The sequence below is a fragment of the Sceloporus occidentalis genome, unplaced genomic scaffold (assembly GCF_023333645.1).
Source record: "Sceloporus occidentalis isolate IW3139 unplaced genomic scaffold, rSceOcc1.0.p SCAF_2, whole genome shotgun sequence".
Classification (NCBI taxonomy): domain Eukaryota; kingdom Metazoa; phylum Chordata; class Lepidosauria; order Squamata; family Phrynosomatidae; genus Sceloporus; species Sceloporus occidentalis.
This window is the reverse complement of record NW_028316982.1, coordinates 37,689,005-37,704,236: the sequence shown is the minus strand read 5'-3', so window position 1 is coordinate 37,704,236 and position 15,232 is coordinate 37,689,005. Positions and strand designations below refer to the sequence as shown.

Here is a 15,232-nt window from a genome sequence, read left to right as displayed (position 1 = left end):
CAGGTCAGTGTCTCCTACACCAGTGAGCAATGGCCTTGCTGATGCACTGTGACCTTCAAAAATCTAAAAAAATTATCTACAATGCAAAGCCCTGTAAAAATCTGTCCCACCAAACACTCTTCAAGGCCAGAACTGCAGTCTGGACCTTGTATATGTTTGCAGATAAAGCCAACGGTCTCCTGGTATTTGCAGTCCAGGGCAGGTTCTTGCTTTAAATTTTACAAGGATTCCCCACTAACTGAAAAACAAACACATCAACAACTCTTGGCCTCCATATTACAGAAGTTTTATCTCTTCCCTTTGCCCATATTTATGTATAACTGACCAATAACAAATTCTGCTAGCATTGCTACACATGTGCCCTTCAGAGCACTAAAAATAAACACTTAAATACTTGCGTACTGGAAGTCCTGCAGAAAAATGCAGCAGTGCACAATATAAATAATAAATCCTTTTTTAAAAAGTACTGTTTAAAGCATGCACACATACACACACAGATCTAGTTGGATCTATTCTTCAATAAATCTGCAAATCAGAAACAGTTAAATTACAAGCACTAACCTCACATGACATTGGATTTCTAGATGGACTCAAGATTGTTAGCATGTTTCAAGCACATGGAACATATTTAGTAAAAAGAAACCAGGCCTTGTACATGATCCAACTGTGCAAAAATAGTTAAGTTTGGGGATGGGAAGAACAGTAAGGTAAATGGCTTTAAGGTTAGCTAGCACCACATGAGCACCATAAGCTTTCGTCTGTAATTGAGATATATATAGAAGATGTCACATGGTCCAAATATCAAATGTACTTTTTACTGTTTGCTATGACCTGACATTGCTCCGCAAGATGCCCCTAATGTTGTAACTGATAAGCACGCAAAAACTGATTACATAACCCTCTTTGCAGTCTCTCTTTAAATTTAGCTTAGATTGTAAGCTTCCTCCTAGGTTTGAGAGTTTTAACCCCTTGGCTTTTCCACTTTCTCATGCATTTCTTAATTGCTGACTAGATGCTCTAAAGGCATCTCCTGAAGAAATAATTCAAATAAAAAAATTATTCTGAAGGCCCAGTGAGTCATTTGGGGGCAAATCATTAAAACAATTATGTTTTCTGGCTGCATTATACTGAAACATTTATTTTTATAATGCTGAATGTCAGACAGTTGTGTGTATACTAAGAATATGTGCAGAATACAATACAAACCCTACATCAGTTCCACATTTGGAGATCCTTCTGCAGCCAAGAAAAGTACTTTAAACATTTACAGGATCACAAAGATCTGTTCTTGCACTGGAAGAACAGTCTTAGAGGGAATACTCTCTCTGTCTCTGTATCTCTCTCTCTCTCTCTCTCTCACACACACACACACTATATATATATATATATATTTCAGTAAATATATATTTTCCTGATCACTCCTATTTCAGATATAATACTTAACCATGATTAAGACTAACAAGGATTAAGGCCTCAAAACTTTGTTGAGAATGAAGTTACATCTGAGTACAACTCAAAACTGCATAGCCAACAAGGCCAATGTTCATGGTTGTTGTGGGATCTGGGAAGTTGTGGTCCAAAATAATAACTTTCCTAGGTTTTTTTTTGAGAAACCAAATATACAGTGAAATCTCTGAGATCTGCTTATTACCTAGCAAGAATAAGAAGCTGAAGAGCCAAGAGAATGGCCTTAAGCATTATTCGCTCAGTAGAACACTTAACCATGCTCCACACAAATCATAGTTTGAGCATAAACCTCAAACCATGGTTTCACAAACTAGTCTGTGGCAAGCCTTGCAAATTAATACACCAGTGGTTTAAGTATTCAAACACAACACAGCCATGTTTAAGGAAAACAAGCCATTGTTACATTTGACTGTTTAGGGAATGGCTCTGTGTGCTCATCTTTATCTGTGCAATTTGGTCCAAGAAATGTCTGGTTATTTCTCAGTTCAAGTCACTAACAAATAATAGCATTTATTTCCAATAAAGAAAATCACTGCTACACAGTCTGATGTTTTTGATGCATGTTAATGACAATGCCAGATTGTTATATAGTATATAGTATAATGCTATATAGTAAATCTGTTGGACCTAGATAGATTTAATCCTGTCCTTGCCTGCCCTCCTCCTGAAAGATACTGTCTGCTTTACAGACTTAAAACTGATACGAATACTGACAGAATGGTCAGTCAGGAATCAAATCAGCTGTTTACTGCTGAACCACTTTCAAAAGCCAAAACCACCCCAGGCTTTCTACATAACGAAAAAAGTGTCTCTTTATTCATACCCCTATGAAACTGTAAATCAGAGTCACTATGTAGTTTTTAAAAACCCTTCCAGACTATTCATGTCCTCGGTTTAAGTGACTCTTAATGCCTATTTGCTACTACAGTACATTAAATTAGGAGACAGCAAAGGAACAGAGAAAGGATGTAAAAGTCATATGAAATGACATTCTTCCTTTGGCTAAATTACTGGCATATCTTTCACTCGCGTAATAAATGATGCTGTCATTCTTACATTCATAGGTTTTTTTTAATTTATTTGGGCCAACCTAGTATGAATGTGGTTTCCTCTGTCAGGGAAACAGAATTCAAGTGCAAAGATACAAGACTGGGGATTAGGGCCACTTCTGTAAATACTGAGGGACAGCCATATGAACATGTTGCAGGGGGAAAGTCCCTCAGCTACAAAGACTTAAGAGATTTATGGTGGCATAGGTTTTGGTGGAGCAGAACAGTCTTCATTATGTCCATAAAGTGGCATTCTCAGTAAGATCTTCTACAAACACAGACATAGTTATAAAGGAAAAGACAATAAAACAGAAGAGCCATGAGACTGTGAAATGAAAGAAACGTGGTCTGTCAGATTTTTATGAGACACTCAAGTTTGCAGGATAAACACAGTGGCCATACGCAACTGCCATAATTGTTGTTAATGCAGCCTTCTAAATTTTGTTACGCTGATTAAATGCCTGGAGTTCAAGAGGAAAATCTTGGTTCCAACTTGCTTCTCAATTAACAGGATCACACATCTGATAAATGCTAGTTTGGCAACTTTATGATGTAATCTCCACTAGATGTTTTGTTGTTGGGAAAGAATAATTTTCAGGTAAGCTGTAGCAGAATGTCCTGGGAAAGCAAACAATTCTTTTGTTCCTTTCTAAATATTACAGTGTTTTAAGCCAGATGTATAGAGGGACTTGGCCAGGTTCTACTAGCTGTTGAAGCCCAGAAATGTATGTGTTTGGACTCTGACTCCTAGAACTTTACAGTCAGCATAACCAGTGGCTATGTTCGCTTGGGAATTTTGGAGCCTGTAGTAAAAAAGTAACTTTTCCAAACTCTGCTAGGTAAATGACCTATAGTTTTGTCTCTGCCCAAAGCAGATGTGATGACAGATGCCTGTTTTGGACAAGGATATTTTTCTTTCATTGGCCTTAGGCTGTTCTCTTTCACACATATATCCTTTATCTAAAATGATTAATATTCCAGTAACAAAAAAAAACAAAAACAAAAAAAAACCCTAAACCCACCTACCAGCTCTTCAACAATTCTGCTGCAGACTACAGGATCTAACAGTGCCCCTGTTCAGGTGTTTTTAAAACCCATGTGCTTAGAAGGGGCTGTCTTGAACACGCCCTACCCCCAACATCATGCATACTATATAGCCCCTTCCCACAATATTTGTTTTCTTGTTAATTACCATTAAGTCATCTTATGGCAATCCTATGAATGAGAGCCTTCCAAGACATCCTGTCATCAACAGCCCTCTCAGCTTCTGCAGTTTGTTGTTGTTTTTTTTACTACAGCTCCCAGAATCACCCTGTCACCATAGCTGCTGGCCAGAGCAAAACAGTTATGGCATTGCAGAAGGGCTTTTGGATACCAATGGCTCTTTCACATTATACAATTATAATCCTATTTTTTGTGGGTTTTTTGGGCTATGTGGCCATGTTCTAGGAGAGTTTCTTCCTGACATTTCGCCAGCATCTGTGGCTGGCATCTTCAGAGAAATGTCAGGAAGAAACTCTGCTAGAACATGGCCACATAGCCCCAAAAACCCCCACAAAAAACTATGGATGCTGGCCATGAAAGCCTTCGACTTCACATAATCCTATGATTCCACTCCTAGAATTTCATAGGATGGAATCGTGGCAATTAAAGGGGGGCCATAAAGCAGAAACTTTGGTCCTCCTGGTATTTTGGACTTCAACTTCTAGAGTTCCAGCAAACTTGGCCAACAGTCAGGAATTCTGGGAGCCGAAGTCCAAAACACCTGAAAGACCAAAGTTTGGGAACTACTGAAATTTCCCAGAAGAAGAATTCTGAACTTTTAATTTTTGTTTTGAGGGTATACTGGCCTAACTCAAGGCACACTGCTGATCTTGAAAACTACTATACTTCTGACTTGAATAGAAGACTCTGGTGCAGGGTTGGGTGACTTCCAGTAGTTCTGACAGCATAAGAGGACAATTGGGAGATATAGCCCCTCTGCTCCAAAAATCTAGAGAGGTGTACTTTACCCAGCCCTGATCTACTAGGAAACAACTAGAATACAGTAGAGTGTACACTTTTGATTCTAGATCCATTTTAGGTTCCAACTAGACCCAATACTCTCTCTCCCACTCGAGTATTGTTACAGCAAAGCTAGAAAGATAGCATTATCATCAAACACTGGTACCAACAGTATCGAGTCTGTCCATTTCATTAGGCAGAGTGAGGCGGTTGCCCCTGGCAGCAGATGATAAATGCATGGAGTGAGCAGCAGCTGCTATCCCTGGTCATTCAGTTCTGTTGAAGGACAGCTCTGTGTTCCACATGGCCTGTCCTACTCGCCTGATGCCCTAAGGTGAGCTGGAAAAGACTGCCCCACCACAAGTGCGAGATTGGCTTTTGTTAGAGAAACTGGGGAAAGAGAAGGGTACCATCTCATCATTCATCTCTAGCAGCAAAATTTCTTGGGCTGATCCCAGACACTGGTCTCTGAGTTTATCTTTTATACTTCTGAGCTTTACAGATGTATGCATTCTGTATACCAGCTCTATACAAAGGTGCTGATAAATATATGCACTGGTAAATGAGGATAATGGTTCATACACCTGACATAATGGGTGCTTGTCCTTAAGTGCTTATGTCACAATGATCACAGTTGGTTAGGGTTTTTAAAGCACCTTTTCCTCCCTGAAATAAAAACAGTTGGACCAAGCAATGCTCTCTGTGTCCACTACTTTCTCAATATTGTATAGCTTCACATTTCATTTCTATACTACTGTACTATGGGTTTTGTTTACTATTGATGTCTTAATACAATCAAAATTCAGAAGCAGCTGAAACAACATTATAGTCCTGAGATAACTGCCACTGTCAACACGAGCAAAAATTTCCAGTGCTTTTCAAGGGTTTATCATGTATCCTGAGTTGTCCACAGGTTACCAGACTTTTCTATAAACCTGTTAAGTCCATCTATAGCAGCAACAACCCTCCAGGGATGTAGCCAAGCGGGGGGTTCTTGGGGTCCGGACCCCCCCTTCCATTAGAAAAACGAATGGTGTGTGCTGCTGTGCCGCCGCACCCAAGCCCCATTATAATGGTGGCACTTAGTCTGGACCCCCCCCCCCCCTTTCCTAAAATCCTAGCTATGTCCCTGGACCCTCCCGCTCTCTCAAGGCAAGAATTTGCCAAGGTTTGTTGGGAAATTCTCCCTCGGGGAAAACTCTGACTCATTCTCTGTTTCCACATAAGATAATTAGGAGGGCACAAAATTCAGTGGCTGTTATTCCAGAATAAAGGACAGTGCAAACCAATTGATATTGCTGGTGACTGGATCCTGTATTTTGTATGACTTTAAAAAAATCAAAAAACCCTGTGTCCAAAATTCTAGTCTGAATCCTGTTGGGACCTTATGGTGGCTTAATAGTCCATTACGCTGGCCTAACAGTCCACTTTTTGAACTGGGGTAGAGAAAGCTTGCTCCAGGAGTCAGCATAGTACCTCCCTCCAGGCAGGGATGGCTTTTTTGCTGACCCCTATCATTACAGAGCCCCCATCTGCACCATCACCTGTGCCAGCACAGCTATGCTGACCAACAGGATTGCGGCTCTTGTATTAATTCTAAAGACAAGCCCTATCGTAACTATTCCTTCAACCTATGTGCTGCCCCCTATTCAAATATTGACCTTTCATTAATGACTTAATTATAACTGGGGTCTAATCTGCATTGCAGAAATAATGCAGTTTGACATCGCTTTTACTACGATGGATCAATGTGATGGAATGCTGGGATTTGTTGTTTTGTGAGTGCTCTGGTGCCACAACAAACTACAAATACTGTACTGCCCAAACCACAAATTGCAGGTTTCCATACACTGAGCCACTGCAGTTAAAGCAGTGTCAAAGTGCATCATTTCTGAAGTGCAGATTAGACTGCAGCGTCTGATTCACAGTACAAAATGTCCTGTGAGATTCAGGCGTTCTTGGGGTTGGGGTTTGTGTAGGTACATCACTTGTACAAGCTTTGTTTTGCTGTGTCACCAACAGCTTTTGAACAAATCATAACACAGCTTCCCTCTAATTCACAGTTCCACTTGCCTTCCGGCCAAGATCACTAATGAACAAATGCACAAAAGAAGTCTCAATTTGCTTGTGTCAAAAGCCCAAGTCCATTGCATAGGGCTTCCAAATGCTTTAGCAGAAGACATGCAGACACATTCTTGAGCGCATGGCAGGCCAGGGAAAGACACATGGGATTTGATTTTAAATTGCAATTGTTCATCAGTGCAGGTCTACTGTATATTGCTAATTGAAATATCATCTCCTAGAGCAGCAGTCTGAAATCAGTAGCTAGCATTCACGTGGTCCATGCATATTGTTCCCCTGAAAACCCTGATCCTAAGTGCATTAGCTGGGCATAAGCCGGACATAAGTCCACAAGGCTTACGATGAAATAATGCACCGAGGATCAATTTGTTGGGAGATTTCAAGCAATAGTTCTAAATGGCTTGCCTTTGTATCCTAAGCAGCAATAAATAGAATAAAGGGAGTACAGTACGGGGGGCTTGAAAGCCTGACCTTAAAACCTACGTTTGTTTCAACTGAAACAGAAGTTTTCTAAAAAGGAGTTCAGTGCTGGATGGGACAACTCCAGAGCTCACCTTCCTTGAACTCAGGAGAGACAGCAGAGGCCAAGGTTTTTAATAGTGCTATTCATGTTTCAGAGAAGAACCTCAAGGGAATCTCTTTAAGGGAAGGAGGCCTCCATCCTCTTGGTCTGAAGGAAGGACCTCAAGGGACACCCTTTTAGAGTAGGAAATACTTCAGTCTTCTTTGCTTTAAAGAAAATCAAGGGATCCCCTGAAGGGAAGGAGATTTCCACCTTCTTTCTTTGAAAGAAGGACCTCAAGGGACATTCCTTAAGCAAAGGAGCCCTCCATCTTTTTTGTTTGAAAGAAAATCAAGGGACCTCCTTAATGGAAGGAGACTTCCATCCTTTTTGTTTGAAAGAAGGACCTCAAGGGACACCCTTTTAGAGAAGGAAGGACTACAATCTTCTATGTTTTAAAGAAATTCAAGGGACCCCTTGAAGGGAAAGGGACCTCAGTCCTCTTTGTTTGAAAGATCTACCTCAAGGGACACCCCTTTAGAGAAGGAAGGACTTCATTCTTCTTTCTTTGAAAGAAGCTCAAGGGACCCTCTGAAGGGAAGGAGGCCTCCATGCTCTTTGAAAGAAGAACCTGAAGGGACACCCCTTTAGAGAAGGAAAGGCTTCAATCCTCTTTGTTTGAAAGAACCTCAAGGGACCCTCTGAAGCCAGGGAAGGAGGCCTCCATCCTCTCTCTTAGAAAGAAGGACCTCAAGGGACATTCCTGAAGGGGAGGAGGCCTCCATCTCCTTGTTTTGAAGAACCTCAAGGGACATTCCTGAAGGGGAGGAACCCTCCACCTTTTCTGTTTGAAAGAACCTGAAGGGACCCTCTGAAGCCAGGGAAGGAGGCCTCCATGCTCTTTGTCTGAAAGAAGAACCTGAAGGGACACCTCTTTAGCGAAGGAAAGGCTTCAATCCTCTTTGTTTGACAGAAAACCAAGGGACATTGCTGAAGGGAAGGAGGCCTCCATCTTCCCAAGGGAGACCTCCAGTTTTGTGGGGAGGCAGAGGCCCGGTGCTGCTGAAGCCTCTCCCTCAGTGCTCCTTGGCGGGGAGGCGGAGGAAGCGCCGGAGGACGAGGGCCAGGCAGAGGACCAGGAGCAGCATGTAGCCGACGGTGCCGGCGAAGGTGGGCAGGGGCCGGGCGGGGCTGCTGCTGCTGCCGCTGCTGCTGCTGCGGAGGAAGTCTCGGAGGCCCTGCTCGACGTAGAGCGTCTGGTCGTAGATGCTGAGGAAGGTGAAGAGGTGGAAGAGCTGGTGGCTGTGGCCCACGATGTCGAAGAGGCCCGGCTGGATGCGCTCGGGGATCTTGGAGACGTTGAAGAAGGCGGCCACCATCAGCCAGAAGTAGCGCCGGAAGAAGTGTCGGAAGAGCGTGGGGTTGCGGGCGCGGAGGTCGAAGAGCAGCCCCTCCAGGGCGATGGGGCAGGCCATGCTGAGCGGCGCCGCGAAGACGAAGGTGCGGACGGCGAAGGGGTAGGCGCAGCCCTGGGCGCGGCTCCGGCAGCAGGCGGCGGTGCAGGCCAGGGCCAGGGCCAGGGCCACCGGCAGCACCAGCGCCAGGTAGGCCTCCAGGGCGGCGCCCGGGTCCAGCTGCCAGCCCAGCCGCCGCTGCAGCAGCGCCCCCAGCGCCCCGGCCTCCAGCAGCCGCAGCCCCGGCAGCAGGTAGTAGTAGTAGGCCACGGTGGAGGCGAAGCCGTAGTAGCTGATGGAGGCGTAGTCCAGGTAGAAGAAGGCGGCGCGCAGGCGGGGCGAGAGGCAGCTGAAGAGGTGGGCCGCGCAGCTCATGCCCAGCGTCAGCAGCACCCCCGAAGCGTAGCACCAGAGCGGCAGCAGCGCCGGGTGCCAGGGCGGCAGCAGCAGCAGCCCCGACAGACGCCCGAACTGCCCCGCGAACAGCACCAGCGGCACGAAGTGGGTCCAGAAGTTCAGCGTCTCGTTGGTGGGCTGCAGCGCCGAAGCCAGGCACTCGGCGGCCGAGCAGTGCAGGCGCCGGTAGCCCGAGAGGATGAAGCACTCCACGAACTCCTCCGGCACCTGGTCCCAGCGCAGCAGCCGAGGAGGCCCCTTGGCCCGCTTGCCAGGCAGCCGCAGCCCCGCAGCAGCCTCCGCCTCCGCCTCCTCCTCCGGGGCTCCAGAGGCAGCCCTGGCCCCCGCCGCCCCCATCCTCCTCCTGCTCCGAGGGCGAGCTTCGCTCAGAGGACGCCCCCTCCGTCCCTCCTGCCGCCCTCCGGAGCAGCCACGCTCCCAGCAGCAGCGGCGGCAGCAGCAGCAGCAACGGCCCGGATTGTGATGTAAGCTCAGCCCCGGCAAAGAGCAGCAGGAGGAGGAGGAGGGCAAGGGACTGACTGGCGCCTCAGAGGAAGAGGAGCCCCGGCGGCAGCGGCAGCATCCCTCGCCTCCTCCCTCACCTTCTCTTTCTCTTCTCCCGCCTCCTCCCTCTCTTCTTCCTTCTCTTCTTTCTCCTCCTCCTCTTTCCTCTCCTTCGCTCCCTCTTCCACCCCTTCCTCTCTTTCTCCTCCTCTAATCCCCTTCCCTCCTTCCTCTCCTCCTCCCTCTCTTCTTCTCCCCTCCCCTCCTCTCTCCTTTCTTGCTCCCCTCCTCCTTCCTCTCTTCCTCCTCTTCTCCCCTCTCCTTTGCTCTCTTTTCTTCCCCCTGGATCTCCTTCTCCTCCTTCCTCCTCCTCTTCCTCTTTCAGCCCCAGCCGCAGCCTCCTTCTTCTTCCTCAGCCGGCGCCCAGCAGAGAGCGAGAGCGAGAGAGAGCCTCCCTCCGAGGCCGTCCAGGGCCCCCCGAGGGCCGCTCTCTGTGGCCCAGAGCCGGCTTCCTCCTGGCCTCAGAGCCCAGCTGGACCCAAGGAAGCGCTCCCGTCCGGCAGCACCGATTGCCCATTGGATGCATCCACGCGGCGGAAAGGACCCGCTCGGACTGCCCTGGCTCCAGGCTATGGAATTCTGGGATGGCCCCTTTGTTGTGGCACCCAGGATTCCATAGCCTGGACCCAGGGCAGTTCAAACGGGGTCAAACCGGATCCTTTCCGCCGTCTGGATGCAGCCTCTAGAGTCGCAAAAGCAGAGCCTTGCTGCCCCTCCCCTCCTCTCCATCTGTTCCCTTCTCTAACCCCTGGAGGAAATCCTTCTGCTCTCCTTCCCCCCAACCCTCCTCCTCCAGCGGCCTCTTCTGCCTCCTCGTCCTTCCATTTCCTATGGGTTGGCTGTCCTTCTGGGCCTTCTCCTGGGCTGTTCTTGGCAAGACTGGCTCCCAGGAGGTTTGCCCTGGCCTTCCCCTGAGGCCGAGAGAGTGCCAGTGGGCTTCCGTGGCCCAGAGTCTCAAGGCTGAAACCCCCCACCAGACTGGCTCTCCTAAGGCTGCCTCTCCTGTTTCAAAACTGACATATGCTTGTGGCTGGCAGCGGAGGGGGGGGGGAGGTCTCAAGAATGAGACACTTTGGCTCCAATTTGCCTATTTATAGGACTCGATTCCCCACTGGGCCATGAAACCCACTGGGTGGCCTTGCCTAAGTCACATGCTCTCAGCCTCAGATGAAGGCAAGGGCAAGCCACCTCAGAACAAATCTTGCCAAGAAAACCCCATGATTGAAACCATTATAATCATTATAATCTGGTGGTGAGCTGGACTTGGAAGTGGTTTGCATGCAGAAGACAAAGGGAGTTTCCTTCTAGGATTGAAACTTTTTGTCTGAAGACATTCAATTGTCCCAATTGTCAGGACATTTTACTTATGGCACCCCATGCTCCCTTGGGAAAGTTGCTCAAGCCTTTCAGCTCCTGAAACGCTGCCTTCAGGACATGATCCTTGCTATAAATACAGATGTCCAGACAGTAGAAAATTGGTCTAGTTTGAAGCCAGACAGATTTTCTGTTACACTTCCAGTCTGTAGAGTATTACCTCATAGCCATACTGTGAGTCACTATTATCTCCCACCTTTGCATCATTCGTTCTCATGAGTGTGTTAGTGTGTGTGTGTGTAAAAGTGTGCTTGTGTGTGTGGACTCCCCTTTTTAATAAACTCATTTGGAAAACTGCCTCTGGAGTTCTCTGGGTTTGGGAATGTTATACAAAGGCTGAGACTTCTCACTGCTTCCAGTTGAGCAAAATCAATAAAGGACTGTCCAGTTCTGGGCATCACAATTCAAAATGGAGGTTGACAAATTGGAGCATGTCCAAATGAGGGCCACCAAAATGGTGAAGGGCCTGGAAAGCATGCCTTATGAGCAATGACTTAGGGAGCTGGGGATGTTTAGCCTGGAAAAGAAATGGTTAAGAGGTGATATGATAGCCCTGTTTAAGTATTTGAAGGGGTGTCACACTGAGGAGGGAGGAAGCTTGTCTTCTGCTGCTTCAGAGAACAGGACCCAGAGCAATGGATGCCAGCTCCAGGAAAAGAGATTCCACTTCAACATTAGGAAGAACTTCCTGACAGTAAGGGCTGTTCGACAGTGGAACAAACTCCCCCGGAGTGTAGTGGAGTCTCCTTTCTTGGAGGTCTTTAAGCAGAGGCTGGATGGCCATCTGTTGGGGATGCTTTGATTTGGATTTCCTGCATGGCAGGGGTTGGACTGGATGGCCCTTGCGGTCTCTTCCAACTCTATGATTCTATGAAATCAATTTTCCCAGCGAGTACAATTTGTGGGTGCACTGTTGGGACCCCCTGCAATTTAGGTAACAGGGTTTTCAAAGGAAAGGAATACTCGCAGGTGATGTTGCCTTCCTCTGAAATACAGCCTACAGCACCTGGTATTCACTGGTGGGCTCCCATCCAAGTACAGCTTGGTAGTTTATGGGCCTTTCCACACGTACACACTCTCACACAAAGTAATTCAGATTAAGGAAACCCTTCAAACATATTGGAAAATATAGATACATTAAATTAGACCCATAACAGTTTACTTCCTAGCTACAATTCCGTGGGACTTAGTCTTGAAGATAATCAGGCTCTCTACTTCTTACGAGATGAACAAACAAAATATCCAAAAGAACAACACTTACATATACGCTCTAGGATCAAACCATAGAAAGATTTTGAACAAACAAGACAGTGGCATGGCAAGCCCTTAGAGACACAGTAATTTAAAAAAAATGAATTGCTTTGCTGTTATTATTCTTGTTAGAGCCCAGTCTGCTATGTCAAAATGTTTCCTGCTCCATGATAATTAACCTGCGGGTGGACACCTTATTGTAGAAATAATGTCAGTAGTATTTTGGATTATGAAACTGACAGGTATACCTATGTTTGACCTGTGGTTCATAAAGTCCTGTTTTTATATGCCAGATGAGAATGCTCTTCAAAGTAGTGGCTATTGTGTTGATGATGCTTAGGCAGATTGCAGAGTTATCCTCTGCGCAGTTACATAATCAGTAGAATTATGTAATATGAACATTGAAAGTTATACAGAACAGAAGAAGTACCATAAGCCTGTCCTGCAGTAGACAGGTGCATTTTTATAAAGACGCAGGTGTGTTGTCTGGCTGATGTGATGGGCCAGTTCTTTGGAGTTACCCAACGCATCTCCTCTTCCATCTCTAAAAGCAAACAAAGCCAGTGTTTTAAATGAATGGAATAGGTTAATCCAAAAAAACTTTACATTGTATTTTAAAAGTGAATAGGATTCTTTCTACACTGGAATATGATCGACAACCAGAATTAATGATTAATTTCAAGAAAAAAAGCAGTGATTTTACAGCCCTCCCAAGTTGAAAATGTTAGTGAAAAAACAAAACACAAAGATGTACTGCATACAGAGGAAATTAATTATTAAAAAAACAAATGAATATTCTATTGTAAATACTGGGACATTTCATGTCTTAGACATGCTCACTGGCATATACTGGGTTGCCAGAAACTTTGAAAAATATGAGAATCCAGCTGTTTGACCCAGGATCATTCTTTCCTAGGTTCCACACTCTTTAAGTCTAGAGTTTCTTGCCAGTTGGCAGATCACTGTTCGCCATTCATGCCTTCCTAATTGTACTGTATCTCAGTATGGCTTAGTTGCTGTACCTATTCATGTTGTTGTCGTTGTTGTTATGTGCCTTCAAGTCATTTTCTGACTTATGGTAACCCAAAGGCGAACCTATCACAGGGGTTTCTTGGCAAGATTGGTTCCATCCTCTCAGGTGAGTGTGTGTGACTTGCCCAAGGCCAGTGGGTTTCCATGGCCAAGTGGGCATTTGAACCCTGGCCTCCAGAGTCATAATTCAATGCTCAAACCACTATACCACACAGGTTGTCATGCTGCCTTTCCTTGCTCTTTAAAGCTGGTATGCAGCAGGGACTAGTTTGCAGTCCTGAATGTTACAGTCTTACTACAGCTGTATGCATGTCTTGCATCACAATCTTAAAAAGAGGGCACACTGCAACAATATGCTACATATCAAGGGTAGGAACGGTGTGGCCTTTGAAATTTGTTGAACTACAATGCCCAGCATCCTAGTTAGTACAACCAATGGTGATGAATACTGCTCAACAACATCTGTAGGACCACACAGTTCTCACCTTTGTGACATACACACATGATTTCTCCTGATCCTTTAAAGTAAGCATGTATATTTAATCAAGCACATATCACTTAAACATTTTGCTGCCTGAGATGGTGCTGCAAATACCTACTCTGGGGGCAAATTGCACACTACCAAAAACATAGTCAAATTATTTTGATGCCCAAAACAGAAAATCCTGGAAATACAGTACTGGAAATAAAAATACAACGAAAGTAAATAAGTTTCCTGCCTTTTCACAGGGTAGCTGTCTCACTCCACATAATGATTTGTTCAGCCAATGGCAGTCTTCTCCAGGAGCCAATGTCTTTTTCAGTGTCCCAGCTATGACTGTTAGTATATAGCTGATCAAATAAAATATGGCAAGTTTAGTCATAAATCATAGAATCATAGAATCATAGAGTTGGAAGAGACCACAAGGGCCATCCAGTCCAACCCCCTGCCATGCAGGAAATCACAATCAAAGCATCCCCGAGAGATGGCCATCCAGCCTCTGCTTGAAGACCTCCAAGGAAGGAGACTCCACTACACTCCGAGGGAGTTTGTTCCACTGTCGAACAGCCCACATTTATAAATCCCAGATATATGAACAGTTCTGCTAAAGATGCCAGCCACAGATGGAGGCGAAACGTCAGGAATAAATTCTTCCAGAACACAGCCACATAGCCAAAAAAATCCACAAAAACTATAGTTCTACTAACTTTTCTACCACGTGAGAAAATATAATGCGGCTGTAACCTTGGAACCTGATGAGGCAGCCAAATGGCTTCAGTTTGTTTTTTAAACTGAGGTTGTACAGATGTCAAAACTGTCAATGCGTGTTAAGTGTGAATGAATTGAATGTTGTTCAATTTCCTTTTCAAAGGGAGCTGTCATGGTGTGATTGATAGTCAACAAAATAATAGCTATTATAAATTAATGTCCACTAAGAAGATTAATATTTGGCAACATATATGGTCAGCATAATAAAACTTGGCAGTTATAATACAGCACTTTAAAGTACTCAAAGCACTTCAAACACACTTCTTAGTAATCCTTAAAAATAGCCTTATAAGGAGGGTGAACATTATTATCCCTGTGTTGTAGATTGTGGTGAGCAAAGTGTAAATTTTGACAAATGCCCTTTAAGGAGACAGGTAGCCAATTTTACCATGTTTTTGGACCTCTGGCCATTTCAGGCCCAGGAGAGTCCTTTTCCAAAGCCCCAAATTATATAGAAGCAGCCCAGTAAGGCAAACATTTGGGGGCAAAAGAAATGACTCTTTTGCCTGAGGTGCAGCCCTCCTAGGTTTCCCCTATCACTGCCCACCCCAGCTGTAGATGTAAGGGTGACCACTGACACCCCATGATCACATCCAAATTTGAACCATGGTGGTTCAGGCCAGAGCTGCAAGGTCAGTGCTACGCTAGGCAATCACCTCTCCACTATTTTATGGACTGGATACAAAAGGGAAAGTGGGACTAATTTAATCTTGGAAGTGATTCCCCCTCCCTGATATTTTAGCTCACCAGCCACGCTCAGTATGGCCAATGGTAGGGAACTATGGGTGTCGTAATCCAAAACACCTGG

At 45.4% G+C, this 15,232-nt stretch overlaps 1 protein-coding gene across 1 annotated transcript; it reads right to left on the bottom strand.

Annotated features, from left to right (window-relative positions):
• Nucleotides 1–5,633: 5,633 nt before the first annotated feature.
• On the bottom strand, nt 5,634–9,311 carry LOC149318161 (membrane progestin receptor epsilon-like). The gene is made up of 2 exons (XM_089508128.1): nt 7,908–9,311; nt 5,634–7,853 (listed from the first exon to the last, which is right to left on the bottom strand). Exon 1 carries the CDS (start codon nt 9,309–9,311, stop codon nt 8,181–8,183), a length of 1,131 nt encoding a protein of 376 aa, XP_089364254.1. The 3' UTR covers nt 5,634–7,853; nt 7,908–8,180.
• Nucleotides 9,312–15,232: the final 5,921 nt, after the last annotated feature.